At 41.8% G+C, this 19,368-nt stretch overlaps 2 protein-coding genes across 4 annotated transcripts; both read right to left on the reverse strand.

The window, feature by feature from the left end:
* Window positions 1–2,139: 2,139 nt before the first annotated feature.
* Window positions 2,140–6,315, reverse strand: nudt17 (nudix (nucleoside diphosphate linked moiety X)-type motif 17). 2 transcript variants are annotated; one of them, XM_023801188.2, is made up of 8 exons: window positions 5,907–6,315; window positions 5,662–5,787; window positions 5,362–5,545; window positions 5,254–5,279; window positions 4,958–5,050; window positions 4,542–4,640; window positions 4,222–4,358; window positions 2,140–3,763 (listed from the first exon to the last, which is right to left on the reverse strand). In XM_023801188.2, exons 1-8 carry the CDS (start codon window positions 5,979–5,981, stop codon window positions 3,601–3,603), a joined length of 903 nt encoding a protein of 300 aa, XP_023656956.2. In that variant the 5' UTR covers window positions 5,982–6,315; the 3' UTR covers window positions 2,140–3,600. The 2 variants fall into 2 exon arrangements, with proteins under 2 accessions (XP_023656956.2, XP_023656957.2); XM_023801189.2 differs by lacking the exon at window positions 4,542–4,640.
* A 1,179-nt stretch (window positions 6,316–7,494) lies between these two features.
* sema4aa (sema domain, immunoglobulin domain (Ig), transmembrane domain (TM) and short cytoplasmic domain, (semaphorin) 4Aa) lies at window positions 7,495–18,968 on the reverse strand. 2 transcript variants are annotated; one of them, XM_023801237.2, is made up of 14 exons: window positions 18,550–18,968; window positions 15,683–15,843; window positions 15,279–15,332; window positions 14,796–14,894; window positions 11,833–11,926; window positions 11,492–11,608; window positions 11,054–11,172; window positions 10,734–10,915; window positions 10,161–10,281; window positions 9,834–10,020; window positions 9,591–9,706; window positions 8,557–8,720; window positions 8,271–8,356; window positions 7,495–8,061 (listed from the first exon to the last, which is right to left on the reverse strand). In XM_023801237.2, exons 1-14 carry the CDS (start codon window positions 18,665–18,667, stop codon window positions 7,628–7,630), a joined length of 2,052 nt encoding a protein of 683 aa, XP_023657005.2. In that variant the 5' UTR covers window positions 18,668–18,968; the 3' UTR covers window positions 7,495–7,627. The 2 variants fall into 2 exon arrangements, with proteins under 2 accessions (XP_023657005.2, XP_072572247.1); XM_072716146.1 differs by lacking the exon at window positions 18,550–18,968 and adding an exon at window positions 17,476–17,518.
* Window positions 18,969–19,368: the final 400 nt, after the last annotated feature.

Here is a 19,368-nt window from a genome sequence, read left to right on the forward strand (position 1 = left end):
GAATTAATGATTTGCATTACCCACTTTACCCAGATAATTGATTTACAGTCACTCTATGTATTACTCAAAGGGAAGAAAGTTTGAGTTTCTGGTTTCTGAAAACCAAAAGAGCATTCGAAGAAAATTAAATTGTATGAAGTATTATAGGAGCGATGTACAAAGATGAACAGACTTAATTGGCAGGATAGATTTATAACACAGATTACATGAGTTATGAAGTTTTAGGCCATAGGTTTTTTCAGTTAAGTAACTCCTGAACACTCCTTATTTACACAACTATAAAATTCATTTTGACATAAACATAAAAACTTGCAATAGAAAACTATTATATATGTGGGCTCTAAAATTTCACTATAAAATCGGAATCTTTTAGAACACTTCTATGGTTTTATATGATACAACAATAGACTTAAAGGAGTTAATGGCTTTGGACGATCACAAAACCTCATTTCCTGCGAGATAGTACGTCACTTATTTATGCTTTGGAGAATTTTAGTGCCTATTATCACTTTATGATCAGCTGATTTTATTATCAGTCCTGCTTATTTCTTAAGATGTTGGATTAATGGCAAACTTTATTTAGTTTACAGTCCAATACGGCCATTTCACACCTTAGATAAGATGTCGGTGTTTGGATGAATGCCAAGAAGTATCTTTTCTCCACAGAAGTCTTCAGCTATAGTTAGGCTACTTTACACACACATACATTATCTACAACTTCTGTCGTTTAATTCCTGACAAGAACGATGCCCAATAAATTTGGCTCATTAGCCACTGTTTAGTGAGCATCATTCCGTTAATATGTTTATACGTGGGCAGCATAGTGTTTTTTTGTGTAGATTGTTAGATATGAGTTTTATGCAAATATAGGGGTAGCGTGTGGTTCGGTCAGCTAAGCCTGTGTGCCTGTAATCAGAAGGTTGCCAGTTCAATCCCAGCCTCAGCATGTCTGTGGGTCCTTGAGCAAGGCCCTTAACCCCCCAGCTCTCTGGGTGTCACTACAGGTGGCTGCCCTTTGCAGACAACTTACTCTACAAAGTTGAGGGAGGCATAAAGACAATTTCCCCATGGGGATCAATAAAGTATCTATATATATATATATATAATTTCCCCACACACTTACTGTTGTGATACTGTATTAATATACACTAACATCTCTGGTATTGACAATCCAGCAGAATTAATCATTGGTAGGTATCATTTTACCTGGGCTACTGTACAGCATATTTTTTACGCACCACAAAGGTCGGTCTGCTTTTCATAAGCTTCTAACGTAACGGCAGCTGGTAAGGACGATCTTCCTGTTTTCTAGAAAGAAAAGCACTTCGCGCCTGCTACTAAATTTTTTTCTGCCGCCTTCTTTCCATGTAACTATCAATCGCACATAGCCAATATGGAGCCAGAGGAACCACAAACAACGCTGGGAGAACATGTAACCTATTAGGCAGAACCGCTGCTCATGGTGCTACGATCCCACAGCGCTACTCAGTACGGCCGGTACACTTCTAATACAAATACGTGGCTCACAGCGCCATCTACTGCTTAATTGTAGAAATATGTGCAAAAATACAAGTAATTTAGTAACAAAATTAAAAAGATTTTTGGGCTGCAGGGGCAAACATAAGGGGTGGGCACCCCATGTCAATATAATAAAGATGAAACAGATTATTTTATTTTATAAACGGAGAAGGGCTGCAGTACCCATAAATATATCCCAATCGAAATTTTATGCAGGCCCCATTGTTTGTGGGTTAGACTGTGTTTCTATTTTAATAACAAAGACAAACTCATTAATAAAATGCATAACATTAAGCGAATAGGTGGAACATTTGAATTTTACTTTTCATTTCATCTCATCTCATGATCCTCCCTATATTTTGTTATTTTAAGGACCTTTTAACCAAATTGGGCTGAGAAAACGTTACAGCTCTAGGGCAAAATATTCTATTTGATTTTGCGGGCTGCTTGTATTGACCCATGCATCATCACACCAGCACAAACAATTTTTGTGGAACGTGCCGAGAATGTAATGTAATGTAGTATTGTGCAATAATTAACTGATGGAAATACAAGGAACAATGCTACAGCTTAGAGGTGAACTATTCCTGTTTGATCATGACTGAAATAACGCAATGGATGGTATCTCAAAACTATTTTATTATTCATTTTTTTTTTAAATTTAACTAGGGGGGAACAGTGGTACAATGGTCTCATCTCTGGGCTTCAGGGGGTATCATCCCATCTGGGATAGGCTCTGGACCCCCCATGACCCTAAATAGGACAAGCAGTTACAAAAAATGGATGGATGGAGACTGAACAAAAAAAATGCAGTCAGTTGATCATACCTCCAGGACTTTTCTTGAATTGTCTGGTAGTTTTATAGAAATCCGTCCATCTTTCAAGTACTCACCCAGTACAGGGTTGTGGTGACCCTGGAGCCTGTCCTGCAGGTACAGATCTACCTATTCAGGGGCAAAGCTTTACTTCTGAAGCCCCGTTACTAAGAAATTCGATCATCATTTCACTTCCTCTGCAACGTAGGTAATTTGGGGGCCCCGGAAAGCTGCCTATTCTGCCTACAGCTAGAGCCGACCATGATTCTGCCTGCGCGTAAACATTTTAATTTGTTGTATATGGCTTATTGTTTTTATTTTATGTTATTATTCTTATTTATAAATTTTATAAATGAATATATAATTTTTTTTCATGACTTTGTCTGGGGGCCCTTGTACCAGTCGGGCCCCAGGCAGCTCCCTGGCTTGCCTATGTCTGTATCTGGCCACAAAGGGCAGAAGGCAAGAGAAGTACCCTGCATGGTATACTAGCTCACTTCGTTAGGGTTTTGTGGGTCTAACAATCTGGGAAGAGGAACAAACAAAAAGGACAATATTTCAACTTTAATAAAGGGGAGATTAAAGAAAACTTTAGATAACTCTTTAAGTAAAGGAATGAGTTCACTGCATGATTGCGCCCTACCCTAGGAAACCCACACCCTCCCCCTATCAGATACACATCGTCAACCTCCAGCCAATAAGGCCCATAAAGAGTGACGGCCTAAACAACTGGCACAAACCACTTACGCTACTTTCCTGTCCCCTCTTTTATGTAAAACTTCTTCCATTTCATTAAAGTTCTGCCCTCACACAAAGCAGGAAAAGGACCCCCCCCCCCCCACCAAGTGGTGTGAAGAATAAATATAACGCTTTTAATTCTAAAATGTAAGAAGGGAATATCTAAAGGAATATGCAACACCTTCTTTTCAAAAGTTCATATTGCAGCTGATTCAATGTTTTCACTGAGTTACAGTCGTCCCTGTCAGTCCAGGACCCCCCATGGACGCTCAAGTCCCTAATATCAAATGCCGTGGTATTTGCCTATAACCTGCGCACATCCTCCAGTATACTGACACAAGGTTTTCTTCATTAAATTTCGCACATAAAACAGGATTTAGTGCCAAAATTAAGTCTTCGACGCCAAATCAAGTAGTAAAGTTCCTGGAGGTGGCAAGCAGGTTCCAGTGCTGATGTCATCACTGACATCAGCACTGGAAGGTGGGGGGGGGGGGATTTCTGCCATGTAGCATCAGTCATTTAGGAGCTTTCATCTCTGCGGCTCCATTGTTTTCAGCCACAGCTCCAGGGCAAACTTGGTCCCAGTGCTGACCCGTTCCACGTCCTCGCCCACTGCCAGCGCCCGACTGCATAGGATGGACACTGGAAGGACAGAGGGGCAAAGCCTGCCTTCTGGAGACACCTCCCACATGCTGAAAAGGAGAGAACGGCGGCCCCGTGTGGTGATATTCTTACACAGGAGCATGTGCTGGAGAAATATAACTCAGAGACAAAAGACCCACACACACCACAAACTGAAATAAACTCTAGTGAAGACAAGAATGTGAAAAGAAGAATGAATTTTATGAAGGGATTGGGAACAGGCTAATACGGCAAAGAGGAAACTAGCAGGAAGGTGAAAACAAAAATTTTCTGCCCATCTTAGTAAAGCACAGAAATAAAAAAACCTAACTATCCATATTTTGAATATAACTTTTAAAGTTTTACAACAAAAGATATGGACTCTGGCAATCGAGTGAGCAACATTCAGCCACACGTCCTGAAGGCTGTAATCAACAACTGGGTCACTGGGCTGATACCACTATTATAAGATATATGAACAAATAACTGCCTTAAAAATGTAAGATGGGATACTGAGGTTGACAGTTACCTCACAGTTTGTGGCAGATTTTCTGGCAGCTTCCCAGCATCCTCTTCTCCATCCACCGCAGACACGATGCCCTTGACGATCTCAGCGTCCACCCACAGACAGCCACTGACCTCAGCAGGTTCAGGCCGCAAAGAAGCCTGAGAGAGGAGGACAGAAGCACTGAGATACCCATTAAAACTGAGCGCCAAGCATGTCACCACACACTTCCCAACTGTCAACCATCGCTAAAACTGTATGGCAGCCTCTTCGGACAAATATACTACACACACACCAACACGACAAAAATACAGACACAAAATACCCAAAAATACACAGCATACCTGAAGCTGCTGGTGTGTCAGCGAGGTGTGTAAGAGAATATAGGTGACAATATGATGTCTTTGTGGTAATCCTCTGGACAACATGGGAGGGTACGCTGACTGAGAAACACAATGACATCTGATCTGATTTCCACTGTATATGACTAAGTGTCCTTACACTGGGATGGGCCGTTAACAATAAAAACTGGATATATTAGTCCTGGTGAAGATGTCATTCCATCGTTGAACAAGGTACTTAATACAAATTGCTTAAGTAAAAGTGGGTAATCTACTGTTCTGAAGCACTTAGGAGATCGTATGAATTACCTTAACCTCAATCCACGTAATGTAGGAAATTTCACATTGAAACTCTGTGGTGCCTTTTGAAAACAGTGGTTTGAAGTGCATTTCTTAAGGACAGCCGGTCACCGACACACCTCCCAAAGCCCAAGTATCTGAGATGATATGTCCTCTTGGTTTATCTTCAGTCCAGTCTCCTCCCGAAGCTCCCTCAGCCCCGCGTCCACCATCTGGTGCACAGAAAGCAAGCTAGGAGACTCACAATGGACGAGAGATAAGCATCTGCTGAATATTTATGAGAGCTTGCTAATAAAACACACTTCATTGAAACCACACATTAACTGAACCGATTAGCAGCAAAGCTCTCGCTTATATAAAGATGGTGATGTTCTCTCATACACCGGAAGGGTTTTTTGTTATAGTCAGACTATACCTTTTCATCAAATTCAATATGGCCACCTGGGGGAGACAAAAACACAAATTCACCCAAAGCTTGCAAGTCTTTGTTCAACATGCAAGTCAATATATAGAAGCGTCATACCTGGCGGGACCCACACATTGGGGAAAATGCTCATGCCAGCAGCCCGGCGGGTCAACAGCAACTTCTGATTGGCTGATTGCAGCAGCACGACGACTCCTACATCCACCCCCCGGCTCTGGACGCCTACTGGGAGAGCTGCAGCCTCTGACTTGGATATGTGCTTGAAAGGGCAGAAGGAAGCCCTCTTGGGAGAAATGAGGAGTATAATATACATTTGCACAATCAACCTTTTGGTCAAGAGCTACATGTTACAAGGAGAAAATTAATAAACTTTCTCAGTTATCTCCGCCAACATTTCACCTTCAGCATTACTCCAGGTCCTCTTTTCCCACCGTCCTGCCCGTACAATATAAAGCGATTATTCTCCAGGGAGCAGCTCACTTCCACCAAGTCGGTCTCTGAGTCCGCGAAATGTCCCGTTATACTCTGGGAGGCAGCAGTAAATTCATTAGAGGTCAAACACGCAGAAGCATGACCACACAAAACTAGCTGGCACCAGTAATACAAATATAATTGTATCAATTTAGCGATCCCGCGTAACTAACCTGGACGAATCGAGCGCATTCAGGGACGGAGCTTTCCTTCGACAGGTACACCAGGACTCTCCGCACCTTCTCCATGTTTATCGTCGCCTTTCCCCGTCAAGCGAAGCGCATATGTAGCTGCCTTCATAAACAACACGGTTTTGCAAGTGAAGTTGCACAAGCTAAATATAATTATAATTAATAAGCTTCAGAAACTCTATAGCTCACTACGTTAGCAAAAATCGTTTCAAAATTCACCAGAACGAGCTAACGTAGTAGTAGCTTCGCTAGCTAATGGCAGCCTTAGTAATGGGCAGCGCGCGTTTGCATTTATTGTATAATAAACCGTTCAAACCGTATGTAGATGTACAGTATTGGGTCTGTTAAGCAATAAACAACCATTTCGACGGGTTTTTACTTTCACTTTTGCAAATCGGTTTGTAAATTTGTATTGGACAGACAGGGCCACGTGTTTGTGTGCGTAATCAAACTGGCCTCCGTCATGAATCTATTAGTACGATTATGTTTCATCTGTTTTTTTAAATGTGAATCTTAAGAACGTTAAAAATGAAAAAGTAATTAGCCCCCCCCCCCCCAATAAAATAAAATAAATAAAAGTGTATTTATTGGCTTAGGTCATGAATAACTTTTTATATTATGTATAAGTTTGCCATCGCCCGCCAGTAAGGACTCAGCCCCCCAATCCATTAATCTCTAACTACGCTCCTGATTGACAGATGATGATGCTTCTTGGTAACATACGTTGGAACAAATTTTGGTTTATAAATCCATCAGATGCTGCACACGGCGGCGTGCCGTCTCTTGTCTTTGCACTTTGACTGCATTTGTCATAGTCTGTCACCTTGTTCAACTTAACTTTTTAAACTTCTTCTCCAATAACTCCCATTTCTCAAATAAAACACGATTTCCGTTCATTTTAGGAATATGTGACTAATTAAAGACTTGAATATGTTATACTGTATTCTAACGAGCATTTAAAAAATAGCTTTCATTTTTTATGTTACTTTCATGGTAAAGTGACTGCAGATTCATATGTGATGCTTAATTATTTAAAGTATGCATACATGTCAGAACTACCTGCATTTATGGATAAATTTGTTTTGAAATATGGTATTGATCTTCATCTAAGTTACAATAATGAACAAATACTAGACTCACAACAGTCCTGGTGATAAAGCCTCTTTGGAGCTTCTCTACATCCTAACTCGGATGTGAGAAGGTCAGTGAAGGTGGGCTCATCAGAGAACAACACGTTTCACATTGTCCACAGCCCAAGATTTGCGCTGCTGGCACCATTGAAACCGACGTTGGGCATTGGCATGAGTGACAAAAGGTTTGGCTACAGCAGCCTGACCATGAATACTGACCCTGTGGAGCTTCCAATGAACAGCTTTGGTGGAAACAGGAGAGTCGAGGTGCACATGTAATTCTGCAGTGAAGTGGGAAGCTGTGGTTTTATGTTTTTTTGATACAATCCAGGTTAGTGCCCAGACGTCCCTGTCAGACAGCTTCCTCTAGCATCCACAGTTACTCCTGTTGGATGTCGTCCGTCCTGTGACTCTCCAGACACCACAAAGACTTGCCCAAGTTCAAGTCAAACCCAGATATAATAAAGGCAGAACCAAAATTCATAACTACAGAACAAAAAATATAATTATGACATAAAGGTTAAAAAAAACTGTGATTAAAAAGGAGAATATGTATATGTGCATCTGTGTACATCACATCGGAAAGGACTGCTGCTCACACTGTTCTCTGGCTTCACACCTGTCCGACAATGTCTTCGCTTGTGCATGCAGATAGTGTCTTTGCTTGAGCAGGCAGAACCCCCCCAGAGCTATCAAGCAGAGTGATACTGCAAGCAAAACAGAGAGCACCAGCACACCCCTAAAGTTCCTGCTTCCAATCTGAGGGCCATCCTGCATCACAATCACACTGTACAGGGTCTGTTCGTAGCCACTCTCCAGCGAAATGCAAAGGTATTGTCCCAGTGTGTCCGGCAAGGCTGGGAACTGCAGGCTGCCCCGAGCCTGCTGTAGGTAGGTGTCCCGGTCGAGCTGCCGTCCGTCGGAGTGTTCCCAGCGTAGCGAGGCAAAATTGGAGGCCTTGGGACATCGGAGATGCACCATTTTATCCAGAAGGACAGGCAGTAGCTCTGTTGAGAGTTGGGAAATAACCGGAAATAAAAATAACCTAAATGCCCATTCACTATGCTCACCGAATGGCATTTTCTCGATCTCCCGTAGCTGTAATTATACAATAGCACTGTTGCAGTTAGAGTTGGAAGACGAGGAAACTACTCATACATGTTTTCACATCAGGAAGTAGAGACGCTATACTTGAATAGTGAACAGAGTCACAAACCTGGTGATGGATACTTCACTACTTCACTACTTCCGTTAGAAAGGTCACATGCTTCCATTGCATTTCCGCTTTCCACATCCTGGCGTCTGGCAGTAATAAAATAAAAAAAATAATAAACCACTGGCTCTGGGATAATACTGGAGCCTCATTGCTCTTTGTCCCCATTTCTTTCATGTCATTCTTTTATTCCAGCTGCCTTCCCAGGTTCATCGTAGGAACCCCGTATCCTCACCAGACCCCCAGCCACTTGCAGAAGAATAGCTGATTCCCGCTGGGGTGTACTTACATTCCAGCAGGGTTTCCCGACACCCTGGAACAGACACCTTGGACGGGGTCCCATCCGCAGAAGGGGTCTTGGGCCAGCACACACTCCCCGCAGTTCCAGTGGAAGGAGCAGTTGGAGACGGGCACCTGAAACACCCCCTCAGAGGTGCCCACAAACACCACATCCTGCAGCGTAACAAAAAGGAGGAACGGGAGGTTCTGATCAGCAGGGTGTGCCACCTCTACCTGCAACCCCACGTCAAGAGTGACACAACGGCAAGTTTTACTCATTTGTTAGATCCCCATTGTCTTCCATGGAAGTAAGCAAGCAAAATGTATTTATAAAGCACATTTTTTAAAACAAGTTCTGTAGAAAGATGAGTAGAACAGCTAAAATAATCAATACATACATAAAATATATAATCACATGAGTAACCGCTGCAAATGGATATCATAAACATCAAAATGTCTCAAAAGCCCTAGAATACAGATATGTTTTAAGATTGGATTTAAAAGAAGAGATATGTGTGAAAGGTAAAGATCATATTCCTGAGCAGCCTTATGCTATTTTGAGGACCACTGTGACTGAAACAGTAATGTGTTAGCATTAGGAAATGCACTGCGAAAAAGCAGTGACTGAAACACTAATGTGTTAGCATTAGGAAATGCACTGCAAAAAAGCAGTGACTGAAACAGTAATGTGTTAGCATTAGGAAATGCACTGCGAAAAAGCAGTGACTGAAACAGTAATGTGTTGGCATTAGGAAATGCACTGCGAAAAAGCAGTGACTGAAACAGTAATGTGTTGGCATTAGGAAATGCACTGCGAAAAAGCAGTGACTGAAACAGTAATGTGTTAGCATTAGGAAATGCACTGCGAAAAAGCAGTGACTGAAACAGTAATGTGTTAGCATTAGGAAATGCACTGCAAAAAAGCAGTGACTGAAATACTAATGTGTTAGCATTAGGAAATGCTAATGTTTTGTAATGCAAGAAATATTCGGTGAGAGAGACACATGCGAAATAGGCACAGAGTGCAGGAAAAACTGAGGATACCTTGGTGACGGAGAGGAGGACTTTCTTGACAGATTGTGGTTGCATGAAGACTTGAGTTTCTTCTATGATATGGGGGCCTTTTCCCAATAAAACCACCTTGTGAAGGAAGCCGGATTCTGCCAAAAGTATTTAAAAAAGAATAGTGGCACCCAATACAGCATGCAATACAACAAACTGGCCAGGTTATCTGGTGCTTTCCAGGAAAGTAATGAAGATCAAACAGTGAGGAGATCCCTGACCTACCAGTAAGCATGAAGAACACAGGGTAGTTCCTGCCATTGGCTGCCTTAGTCCTCAGAGCAACCAGATTGCTATAATTGTGATCTGGCATCAGAATGAAGCCCTTTTCCGCAGAATTCACACTAGCCATAGTGATAAAGTTCTCCTTCACAAAATTAAGGTCGGCATCAGAATCAGAAGGTATTCCACACTGTGAAGAGGCAGGACAAATGCACAAATATTCCCATCACTGATTCCCTCACAACAAAATTATACTATGTCGTGTTTGTTGAGTACTGACAAAATGAAATTTCTCAAGGGTGTGCGCAAGGAAAGCTTTGCAACACTTGCCGTTCCTGGAGTGACGCTGCTCCGTATTTTCCCGTTAAGTGACCTGTATTTTCCTGAAAATACACTCTTGATGTCTCCAAGTCGAAATACACACACTGCGGAGTGCTTTGAGTTCACTGACCTACGGCACAAACGCAAAGCCAGGCCTGAAAGACTGTCCATCTGACCACTTCCCCAGTCCAACACAGGCACTGGGATATGCTAGCATGTGACACTCAACAGCCAACGCTATTTACTTGTGAAGTAAGAAACGATGAATATGTACAATCTACACATCTGGACTCTAAATAACAATATTTCTATTTCTGTCATGTTTTTGGTTTTGTGTTGCTATAATTTACCTTTCTTTTTAAGAAAAGCACACACATTAAAATCTTTCCAAAACAATTCAGAAATATCAAGACTGATTAAAATAAAATAAAGTCATGCCTGCTTTATTACAATTTCAGGTGGAATCAAAAACTAGCCGGAACTGTAAAGTTGTAGGGAAAATCGGATGCCTTTTACGGGATTATATAAGTTAAAAAAAAAGAGATTTGTATGAAGTTTAAATGGGTACGAATGTATTCCAACCACTGAGAGCTGAAAAGTCCATAGAAAAGCGTTTCATCCGGGTTAAAGTCCTGAAGCGGCGGAAGGGCGACGACGTCCTGCATGACATTGAACGGCAGACTGCCGGCTGACTGGCACACGAGGCCGGCTTTGGCGAAGGTGGTCCACTGCTTCCACAGGATACGCTGCCCACCGACATCGCTCTGCCAGGGAGAGAAGTGCGTTCCACCAGATCGGTCTCTGAACTGATGGATCCTGATGATTTCCTTTCACCAACAACAATCTAACCCTTGTTTCCATGTTATGGATAGAAAAGCAAAAAAAGAGGAATTTCTCCTTACCGTGCAAACCTGTGCAATGTGGGGGGCGATGTATTTATCAAGGTCTGTGCTGACATCATTCAAGAAATAGTAGACCTTGTTCTCACTGGGCACAAAGGTGGAGCTTATGAAGGTCGATTCTGGCTCAATGCAAAAACAAAACACCATACAGGCGTGTGTGTATATATACACACAAACACACACACACATATATATATATATGTGGGAATCCACTGAGGCACAACAGAGCTAGGTTTTAAAATATAAATTTTTATGCTGTTGTGAGATATTTTGAAATTATACAGATACCTTTTCTATCGTGTGACTTTAGACATTTCCAAATAAATCATTTGAAACATTTGAAAGCTCTTACAGGAGTCTCTGAAAAACATCACGTTACCCAGTTTTAATATTGGAATACGTGAGAACTAATATTGGATGTTGTATAAAGGTGCTCACTTTTCAGCCGATTTTCAACCAGTTTTAGGTTTCTGCGACCCTCCTGGCTCAAGTAGCGTGAGATGCCCGGTTGATTCTCCCAGAGATCCTCGGGGGTGCCTACGTACAGCTCGCCATCTAGGAGAAAGTCATTCTGAATGCAATGAGACCTTCTCCAAAGAGCGGAGAACTGGTGGAAACAGTGAGCTGAAATCAAGCTAACTTTTTAAACAATGAACAATAGTTTAAGCAAAATTAAAAGTACACGTTGTGTTACAACATGCAACAAAATAGACGTTCTAATCCCTTTCTGGAACTGTACTAATGTTTGATCATTAGCGACGTGCTGCCTGGAACCTCACCTACAACAACGGCCGTGTTTCTCGAATACGGACTCATGGGACATTGACCTCTACCGCTCTCTGCTGTTGAATCAAAGCTGAATGCCTGTAGATTCTAAGAGTTAGAAGAAGCATTAGAATTAGTCAACACTTTATCAACTTATCGGGTATATTTTCCCATTTACATTTGGTAGTTACATATATCCCTATACACATCTCCGCCCAATCATCTTCTGTACCATTCATCCAGGTTCCATCCATTTCCATACCCACTTATCCCATGCAGGGTTGCGGGGGTCTGGAGCCTATCCCGGGAGCAATGGGTAAACGGTGGGAATAGCCCAAAATGGGGCACCAACCCACTGTAGGGCTGCATTTATTATATTTTAATTTAATGTATCATTATCCAAGATTCAAAGAGTTTATTGTCATATGTACAGTAGAAAAGTGCATTTCTCTGTGCAATGAGATTCTTACTTTGCTGTCCACACAAAAATGCTGAGGTACAATATAGAAAAATAAATACTTTTAAGTGTAATGTGCAAAAGAGCTTAATTACAATTACAGTATGATGTAGTATGGTAGTATGGTATGGTATGGTAGTATGATGTCCATTAATCATACTCCTGTCGGCTGTTAAGGAGTTTGATGGCAGTGGGGAAGAAGGAGTTGTTGAGTCTGGAGGTTCTAGATTTCACACTTCTGTACCTCCATCCTGAGGGCAGAAGTGTGAACAGTCTGTGTTGGGGGGTGTGTGGGGTCTTTGAGGATGGAGGCAGCTCTCCTCTGGACTCTGTGGAGGTAGCTGCTCTGTAAAGAGTCCTGATGATCTTCTCCGCAGTCTTCACCACTCTCTGCAGGCGGTGATGCAGCTGGCCAGTGTGCCCTCCACGATGCAGCTGTAGAAGTTGCTGAGGATCTTGGTTGACATGCCAAACTTCCTCAGCCTCCTCAGGAAGTACAGCCGCTGTTGAGCCTTCTTGACTGGCTGCGTGGTGTTCAGTGACCAGGTGAGGTCCTCACTGATGCGGACGCCCAGGTACTTAAAGATGCTCACCCTCTCCACTTCTAGCTCCCGGATGAACAGCGGCTGAAGAGGCCTCCTCCTCTTCCTCATGTCCTTTATGGTAACACTTTACTTGAGGCAGCACAAATAATGTAGTAGTACACTCTTACTTAATGTATTAATTAACCAGAAACTAAGTGTTAGTTACATGCTGATCCCATGTCAAATCATCATTAATGAATTGTGATACATCTTTTCCTCCAATTAGCAATTACATTTGTTCATGATTTGTTCATAATTTGGACATCAGGACCTCAGATGGGAAGCAGGGATGGAAGCAGGAACTATAGGGGGGTGCTGGTGCTCTGTGTTTTGCTCGCAGCGTCACTCTGCTTGATTGTTCTGCATGCACAAGCGAAGACACTATCTGCATGCACAAGCAAAGACATTATCAGACTGGTGTGAAGCCAGAGAGCAGTGTGAGCAGCAGTCCATACCAGTGTAATGCACTGTACACAGATGCACATATGCAGCTTATCCTTTTTAATCAGGGTCATTTTGAACCTTTTTCTCACAATTATATTTTTTGTTCTGTAGTTATGTATTTTGGTTTTGCTTTTATCATATCTGGGTTTGAGTGAGCCGTTCAAGCAGCTGTAACTGACATTATTTATGCTCTTTGACTGTAGCAATCATGTAATGACATCTTAGAGTCGTCAGCTAGCGTTTAGCAGGAATTTAAGTGACCGGTGACATGCTGTGACCACACTTCCCTGTCTAAAGCTGCTACATTTCATTGGCAGAAGGTCAAATGCTGCAAGCTTTTTTCCTGTTGGGTGGTTTTAGTGAGTTGCCTGTGGCATCCATCAGAACTTCAGGCTGTTTCTGATGTAACATCCCAGTTTGCAATGACACAAAGACCCCTATGGTGAGGCTCTGCAGACACTGCAGACCCCCACCCCAGCCTATAGGGTCTGAAACCGCATTTCTCAGAATCTCTAAGACCACACACACTTACTTCCTGCAATACATCCAAACCAGAAAGTTCCCTTAGTGACAGTTTACTTGATGGGACACAAATAATATAGCATTATACTGTTACTTATGTATTAATTATCCACATACTAAGTCTTAGTTACATGCTGATCTCATGTCAAATCATCATTAATGAATTGTGATGCATGTTTTATCTCAAGCAGTCACTATATTTGTTACAATATGTGTTAATTCTGTAAACTTTTGTGAACTACTGAACAAGTAATGAATAACAAAAGTGAAATACTGATGTCAGTTTGCTCATAATTACTAAATTGACACATCTTTTACCCCAAGTATAGCAACTATATTTGTTCATGATTTGTTCATAATTTGTGCTTCAGTAGTAACTGAGTTATTACCAAGTATTTGTGCCCCATCAAGTAAAGTGTTACCAAACCATTTTCACTGGGAGTATAATCTCCCATTAGTATTTAATACCTTTAGTGATAATTCAGCATATACACTGGTAAGGAAAAATGTATGTGAACGCTTTGGAAAAGCCTGGTTTGGCCATAAAATGCACAAAATGACGACAGAATTGCAAAACATTCAAATGCATGCAAGTGGTAAATCTGCAGGCCCAAGTGGTTTTCTGGTTTAATTTTAAAAACACTTCACTGCTAACTTACTCCATTACATGCTGATCAATATGATCAATCATAATGGTTCCCACATTTCATGCAGTTACTGTACTTGTTCATGATTTGTACTTGAGTAGTAACTGAAAACTAAGTTACTTGTGCCCTCTCAAATAAAGTGCTATCTATCATTATATCCGCAATATAAAAAACACTTAATCCTGCTCTTATGTTTTACAATGTACTCTGTTTTAAACTCATTGTCTAAAATGGTTTAAGAAGCACAGCATAGGAGTAGCTCTGTAAATTCGCTGCTTGTTGATGCAGGGGAATAAATTTAGAAAAGATTACAGGGGTCTTACTATGTATATGCAGCGGGGGCTGAAGGCAAATGTTCCGCAGGCGTACATGTGAGTCGCGTTGATGAGCTGAAGGACCCGGATAAAGTTGTGGCATTCCCCCTGAAAGCCATTAATCATGCTGACATCACACGTCCACCATTCGTCATCAATTCCTTACCAATGCGCCTTCATTTGTAAACATCATTCTCATGGTGTGAAATTTTACTGATCAGTATATATAACTCATTAAGACTATGTACCATCTGCAACTTCGCAAGCAGCTAAATCTTCCAGAACCTTCTGGAATATTTTGAAAGATGAAGCTTGCGTATTTAATATTTACACCAGTACAGTGTTTTTAAGGAAAGGGCACACCAAACCAAATACCTTGCAATTGAAACATGCACTTTTTTTGTGGCAGTGGAAAAACAGGGCTGATAATGGCTGGAAACACTCCAGTCTGTTACCTACCAGAAATTTGATAAACAATAGCTCATAAATTACCTTTTTATCCACGTATTGACAAAAGTTTGGCTCATTAGTTGACTCCCAATCTAGCTGTACAGGAGAGCAGTGCAAGAAAGTAACAGAAATTAGATCACTTTACTATCAGACACATCTAACCCTATATCCATTCAGCACAGATACTGTAACACCCCTATGATCCATACAGTATATCTGTTGGCCTACAATTAGTTACTGGGACACCATTCAAACCAGTCAAAAAGGTACATCATTAGGGGAGTTTATTTTATCCTACAGGTGAAAAAAACTCAATAATATTAGTCTAACACACTTTCCTAGCAGGTAGGACCATAGAACTTTCTTGAAGGAGCATCCAGCGGTGGGACACTTGTTCCATTATTTATTCACAATTTTCTAAAAATGTCCTTTAAAAACATACATACCTTTCGTATCATCTCCATGACACTGGGCTTGCTGACATTCAGAGCAAACAAAGCATCACGTGCCCCCACGAAAAGCGTGTCCCCATCCTCACTAAGCAGCAGGGTGGTGGTATTCCGAGCGTCTGGCCTGTTGAAATGGGTGAGGGCTCTGTCAGAGTCACCTGGATAAGACAAAGAGACAAACCTGGTCATTTTGTATTATTCCAATTTCCCGTCTGCAGGCAAACAAACGCAATCATTCATCCATCCATCCATCCATCCATCCCATTCGCCTAGTACAGGTTCAATGTGTGCACTTCCTATTCCAAGAAGCACATGGTACCTGGGGACCCCCTGGACAGGGGCACACATACACATAATGGCTATTCTTGAGATCCCATCGCTCACTTTTGTGCTGCAGCAGGAAAATGTGGCCCCAGGCTGAAACCCAAATAAACCATCTGACATGCAGACTCCAGTGCCATAAGGTTACAGAACTAACCACTGAAGCACCATGACACGCCATGACTGCAGGTCACAATCAACTTCATGCAGCCTGTTCATTTCCTGTGTAATCAACCCTCTTTGTCACGCACTGCCGCTTGAGGACACGGGCAGAGTACTGCGCAACATAACTGCATGTGTTCACTGTCAGGGTCGGCCTCCCGCTGTGGTCCTTCCGTGCCCCTTCCCCGTTTGACCAGCAGGCAGTGCTGGTCATCCCGTCCATACGTCAGTCCTTGTTTCTCCCCTGTCACTCGTCTGGTCTCGTGGCTCAATGTATTAAGCATGTGCTGTCTGTTTGCCCCTCGGTCCTGAGTTCCCTCTTGTTGTGAGTTCGAATCCCGCCTCCTCTGTTTTTGTATTTAGCTCCCTGGTGTTTTCCTTTATGCTTAATTATTCCTGGTGTTTGCTTTGTTTATGGTTTTTGGTTTTGTTCCTTGTGCCCCTACTTGTCTTAATTACCTGTCTGTAATTCCCCAGTGTTCTGTTTCCTTGGTTAGTTATTAGTTTCCCTGTTTAGTTCCTTTGAGTATTAGTTTCACCTGTACCCCATTTCCCTGGTCTTTGTTAATTAGCCTCACCTGTCCTGTGTTAGTCCCGTTACCCATTAGTATTTTAGTTCCTGCCTGTGTTCAGTTCCCCAGTGGTTCATTGTCTACAGTATGTCTATGGTAGTTGTAGGTTGATGGGTTTTTTTTTAGTGTTCTGCGTGCATTCAGTTTTTGTTATTTAGTCTTGTTTAATCCCCTTTCTGTTTTTGACCCCTTGTGGTCTTTTTGGTTTAGTTGTGTTTTTTGTGTTTTCTGTTTTGTTTAATAAACCCCTTTCTGTTCCTGGAGCCGCCAGTGGGTCGTCCACCCTTCTTTTCGTGCACCATGCCTCGTTCCCGCACCCGAGCCACCCGGAAACATGACATTCACCTTACTCACTGGATGGTGTTAAACAATCAATGCTTCAGAAAACAAGCTTCTGTGGCTCTCGTGCTAAACTCGATACAACAGGAAGCCATGGTTTTGATTCATCTTCCATTTATTCTCTCACTTGGACTAGGTGCCAAAAACACAAGAGCAAAAACTTAAACCCAGCTAACAAGGATAGTTCCTAGAAGTTTAGCCAATGTGAAGGTCCTCTCAAAGATGGCAGAGAATGTTTTAACTGTAGCATAAGCTTTCACATTTTACCAAAGATTCTCTCAATGTGACCACGACAACACTATTACCTGAATATTCTTCTAATGCAATAAATGTTGAAAAATATCGTTTTATAATAAAATATAATTTTATCAAAGTGCTATATGAATATAGGCCTACCACAAATCCGCCGTCAAGTCTTGAACCGATTACCTTTGACGTGTAAAGGGACAGTGTCCCCCTCTCGCAGTGGCGCAGATAGGATTTTTGAATTGGATTTTTGTATTTTAAGTGGGGGGGACGGATCGAGGTCACTGAAACTGAAGGGAACCTATCCCATCCGTCCCTGGTGCTAACTGCACGCCTGCCCTCTCGCATACCATGTCCTTTCTTTATTTTTACATTATTATTACTAGTTGTAGCTGTAGTAGTCTTAACAACTATAGTAGCACAGTAATTTGAAATCTTTGTAAAAAAATAAATAAAAAAAACCTTGCAAAAGGTTTCGAGAGGTGGAAGTAGCGTTTAGTGTTAAATCCCACTAAACAAATCGTGCGCAATTGTGCGAGAAACCACGATTAATATGACAAAAGCAAAGGATGATTTGGGAGTCGCAAGCTTGGGCTGTTTTACGCACCGTGGGAGAAAAATTGTGGGGCATTTTAAGCAGTCGCCGCTTTTGTATCCTCACTTGGAAGATATTCATACTGAACTGCGAAATGTCACAAAACGCTGAAAACATGAGGTACAAATGAGGTGGAACAGTGTGTTATGTATTTTTGTAATAGCCGAATTAAAGATTATTTGGCATGCATTTTTCATCTGTATTTGTTAGTTTAAAATATTTTATATATATTAAATATAAAATTAAAAGAGCTCTTGTATCGTAATCTGTAGCGGTATTGGAAGTTGGGAATGGGAATCGGATCGGAACTAAAAAAATGTGGATCGGCCCATTCCTATTTTTGTTTTCTCCCTGACTCTCATCCCCCGACCTTTCAAGTTTTGCATATTCAAAAAGTAACGTCTCATTTTGTTTCGCAGTAGGCTATAAATAAAAAGAAATGAAAAACCACTCAGAGACATAACCGGCTGCCGGAATATAATTTGTCTCTCATGCTCCACCCACAACAATAAAGGACTAAACTCGCCTCTCCATGTGTTGCATCTTTGCATCCGAATGCTCTGGCCCCGTTCATCGTTCGGCAGTCAAATTCTAAGAAAAGGAATCAGCGGGTTTGCATGGACACTCACCTATGAAGAAAGACGTGCGTGGAGAGAGACTCCCCCAGCAGAAGCCCAGGAGCCCCAGCAGGACGGCGCCGCTGCACCCCTCACTCCAGTGCGACATGCTGATGGACCGCAGATACATGTATCGGGCAGTGCGTAATCTTCGCTGGTTTTTTGCTTTATGCTGCTATCTTGTGTGAAACATCAGTGCATCTGAGGACTCTGATGACAAGAGTAAAAAATATATGTAGGTGTACCACTTCCTCTCCGCGCTTCCTTGTCAAGCTTTTGGTGCAATTCTAACCAAAATGTGTCACGGCTGTCACTGTCCTGTTAACCTGTTCCTACTGAGACATATTTATTTACATGCACTTAAATCGGATGGATTCTCGGTTTTTAAGTACAGATCCCTTGAGCTCAGCACACGCACATTTGAACTGAAAAAAGTGATCTTTAGTCTGGGGTGGGGTTCTGTCTGCTGAAAGATCATTTCGGAAGAAACACACAAGTATTCACGCAAGTGAAATGCCACAAGAGAGTAGCACTTCTCTATCCTGATTTTAACAACAATTGTTTGTTTTGGATACCCAGCACAACATTTTGCAAGGAAAGCGTCTAGGTTAATATTGATCTATGAAAAAAAATATACACATACGCACAACCATTTATAATCTGATGAGAAATATCCTTGTTTGTTTAAAGAAAATCACTTTTTTTCGGTTCACATAACATACATATTAGAAAACCCTTATGCTATTATGTTAGCACAGCTGAAAATCGTTGTGCTGTTTAAGGAAGTAATAAAAGTGACCATCTTTGGGCTACTTTGCTGTCTGGAGCTGT

Source organism: Paramormyrops kingsleyae, chromosome 9 (assembly GCF_048594095.1).
Source record: "Paramormyrops kingsleyae isolate MSU_618 chromosome 9, PKINGS_0.4, whole genome shotgun sequence".
Taxonomy (NCBI): domain Eukaryota; kingdom Metazoa; phylum Chordata; class Actinopteri; order Osteoglossiformes; family Mormyridae; genus Paramormyrops; species Paramormyrops kingsleyae.

What these genes read in the sequence shown, in the direction of transcription:
- nudt17 (XM_023801188.2), bottom strand. Translation starts at nt 5,981, where the DNA reads ATGGAGAAGGTGCGGAGAGTCCTGGTGTACCTGTCGAAGGAAAGCTCC. An exon ending in GACCTGGAGTAATGCTGAAG is followed by an intron (nt 5,546 to 5,661) that starts GTGAAATGTTGG and finishes ATTTCTCCCAAG; the next exon opens with AGGGCTTCCTTCTGCCCTTT. An exon ending in TGACACACCAGCAGCTTCAG is followed by an intron (nt 4,359 to 4,541) that starts GTATGCTGTGTA and finishes CTCCTCTCTCAG; the next exon opens with GCTTCTTTGCGGCCTGAACC.
- sema4aa (XM_023801237.2), bottom strand. Translation starts at nt 18,667, where the DNA reads ATGTATCTGCGGTCCATCAGCATGTCGCACTGGAGTGAGGGGTGCAGC. An exon ending in GTCAATACGTGGATAAAAAG is followed by an intron (nt 14,895 to 15,278) that starts GTAATTTATGAG and finishes AATGGCTTTCAG; the next exon opens with GGGGAATGCCACAACTTTAT. An exon ending in TCCTCCTCTCCGTCACCAAG is followed by an intron (nt 8,721 to 9,590) that starts GTATCCTCAGTT and finishes GTTACGCTGCAG; the next exon opens with GATGTGGTGTTTGTGGGCAC.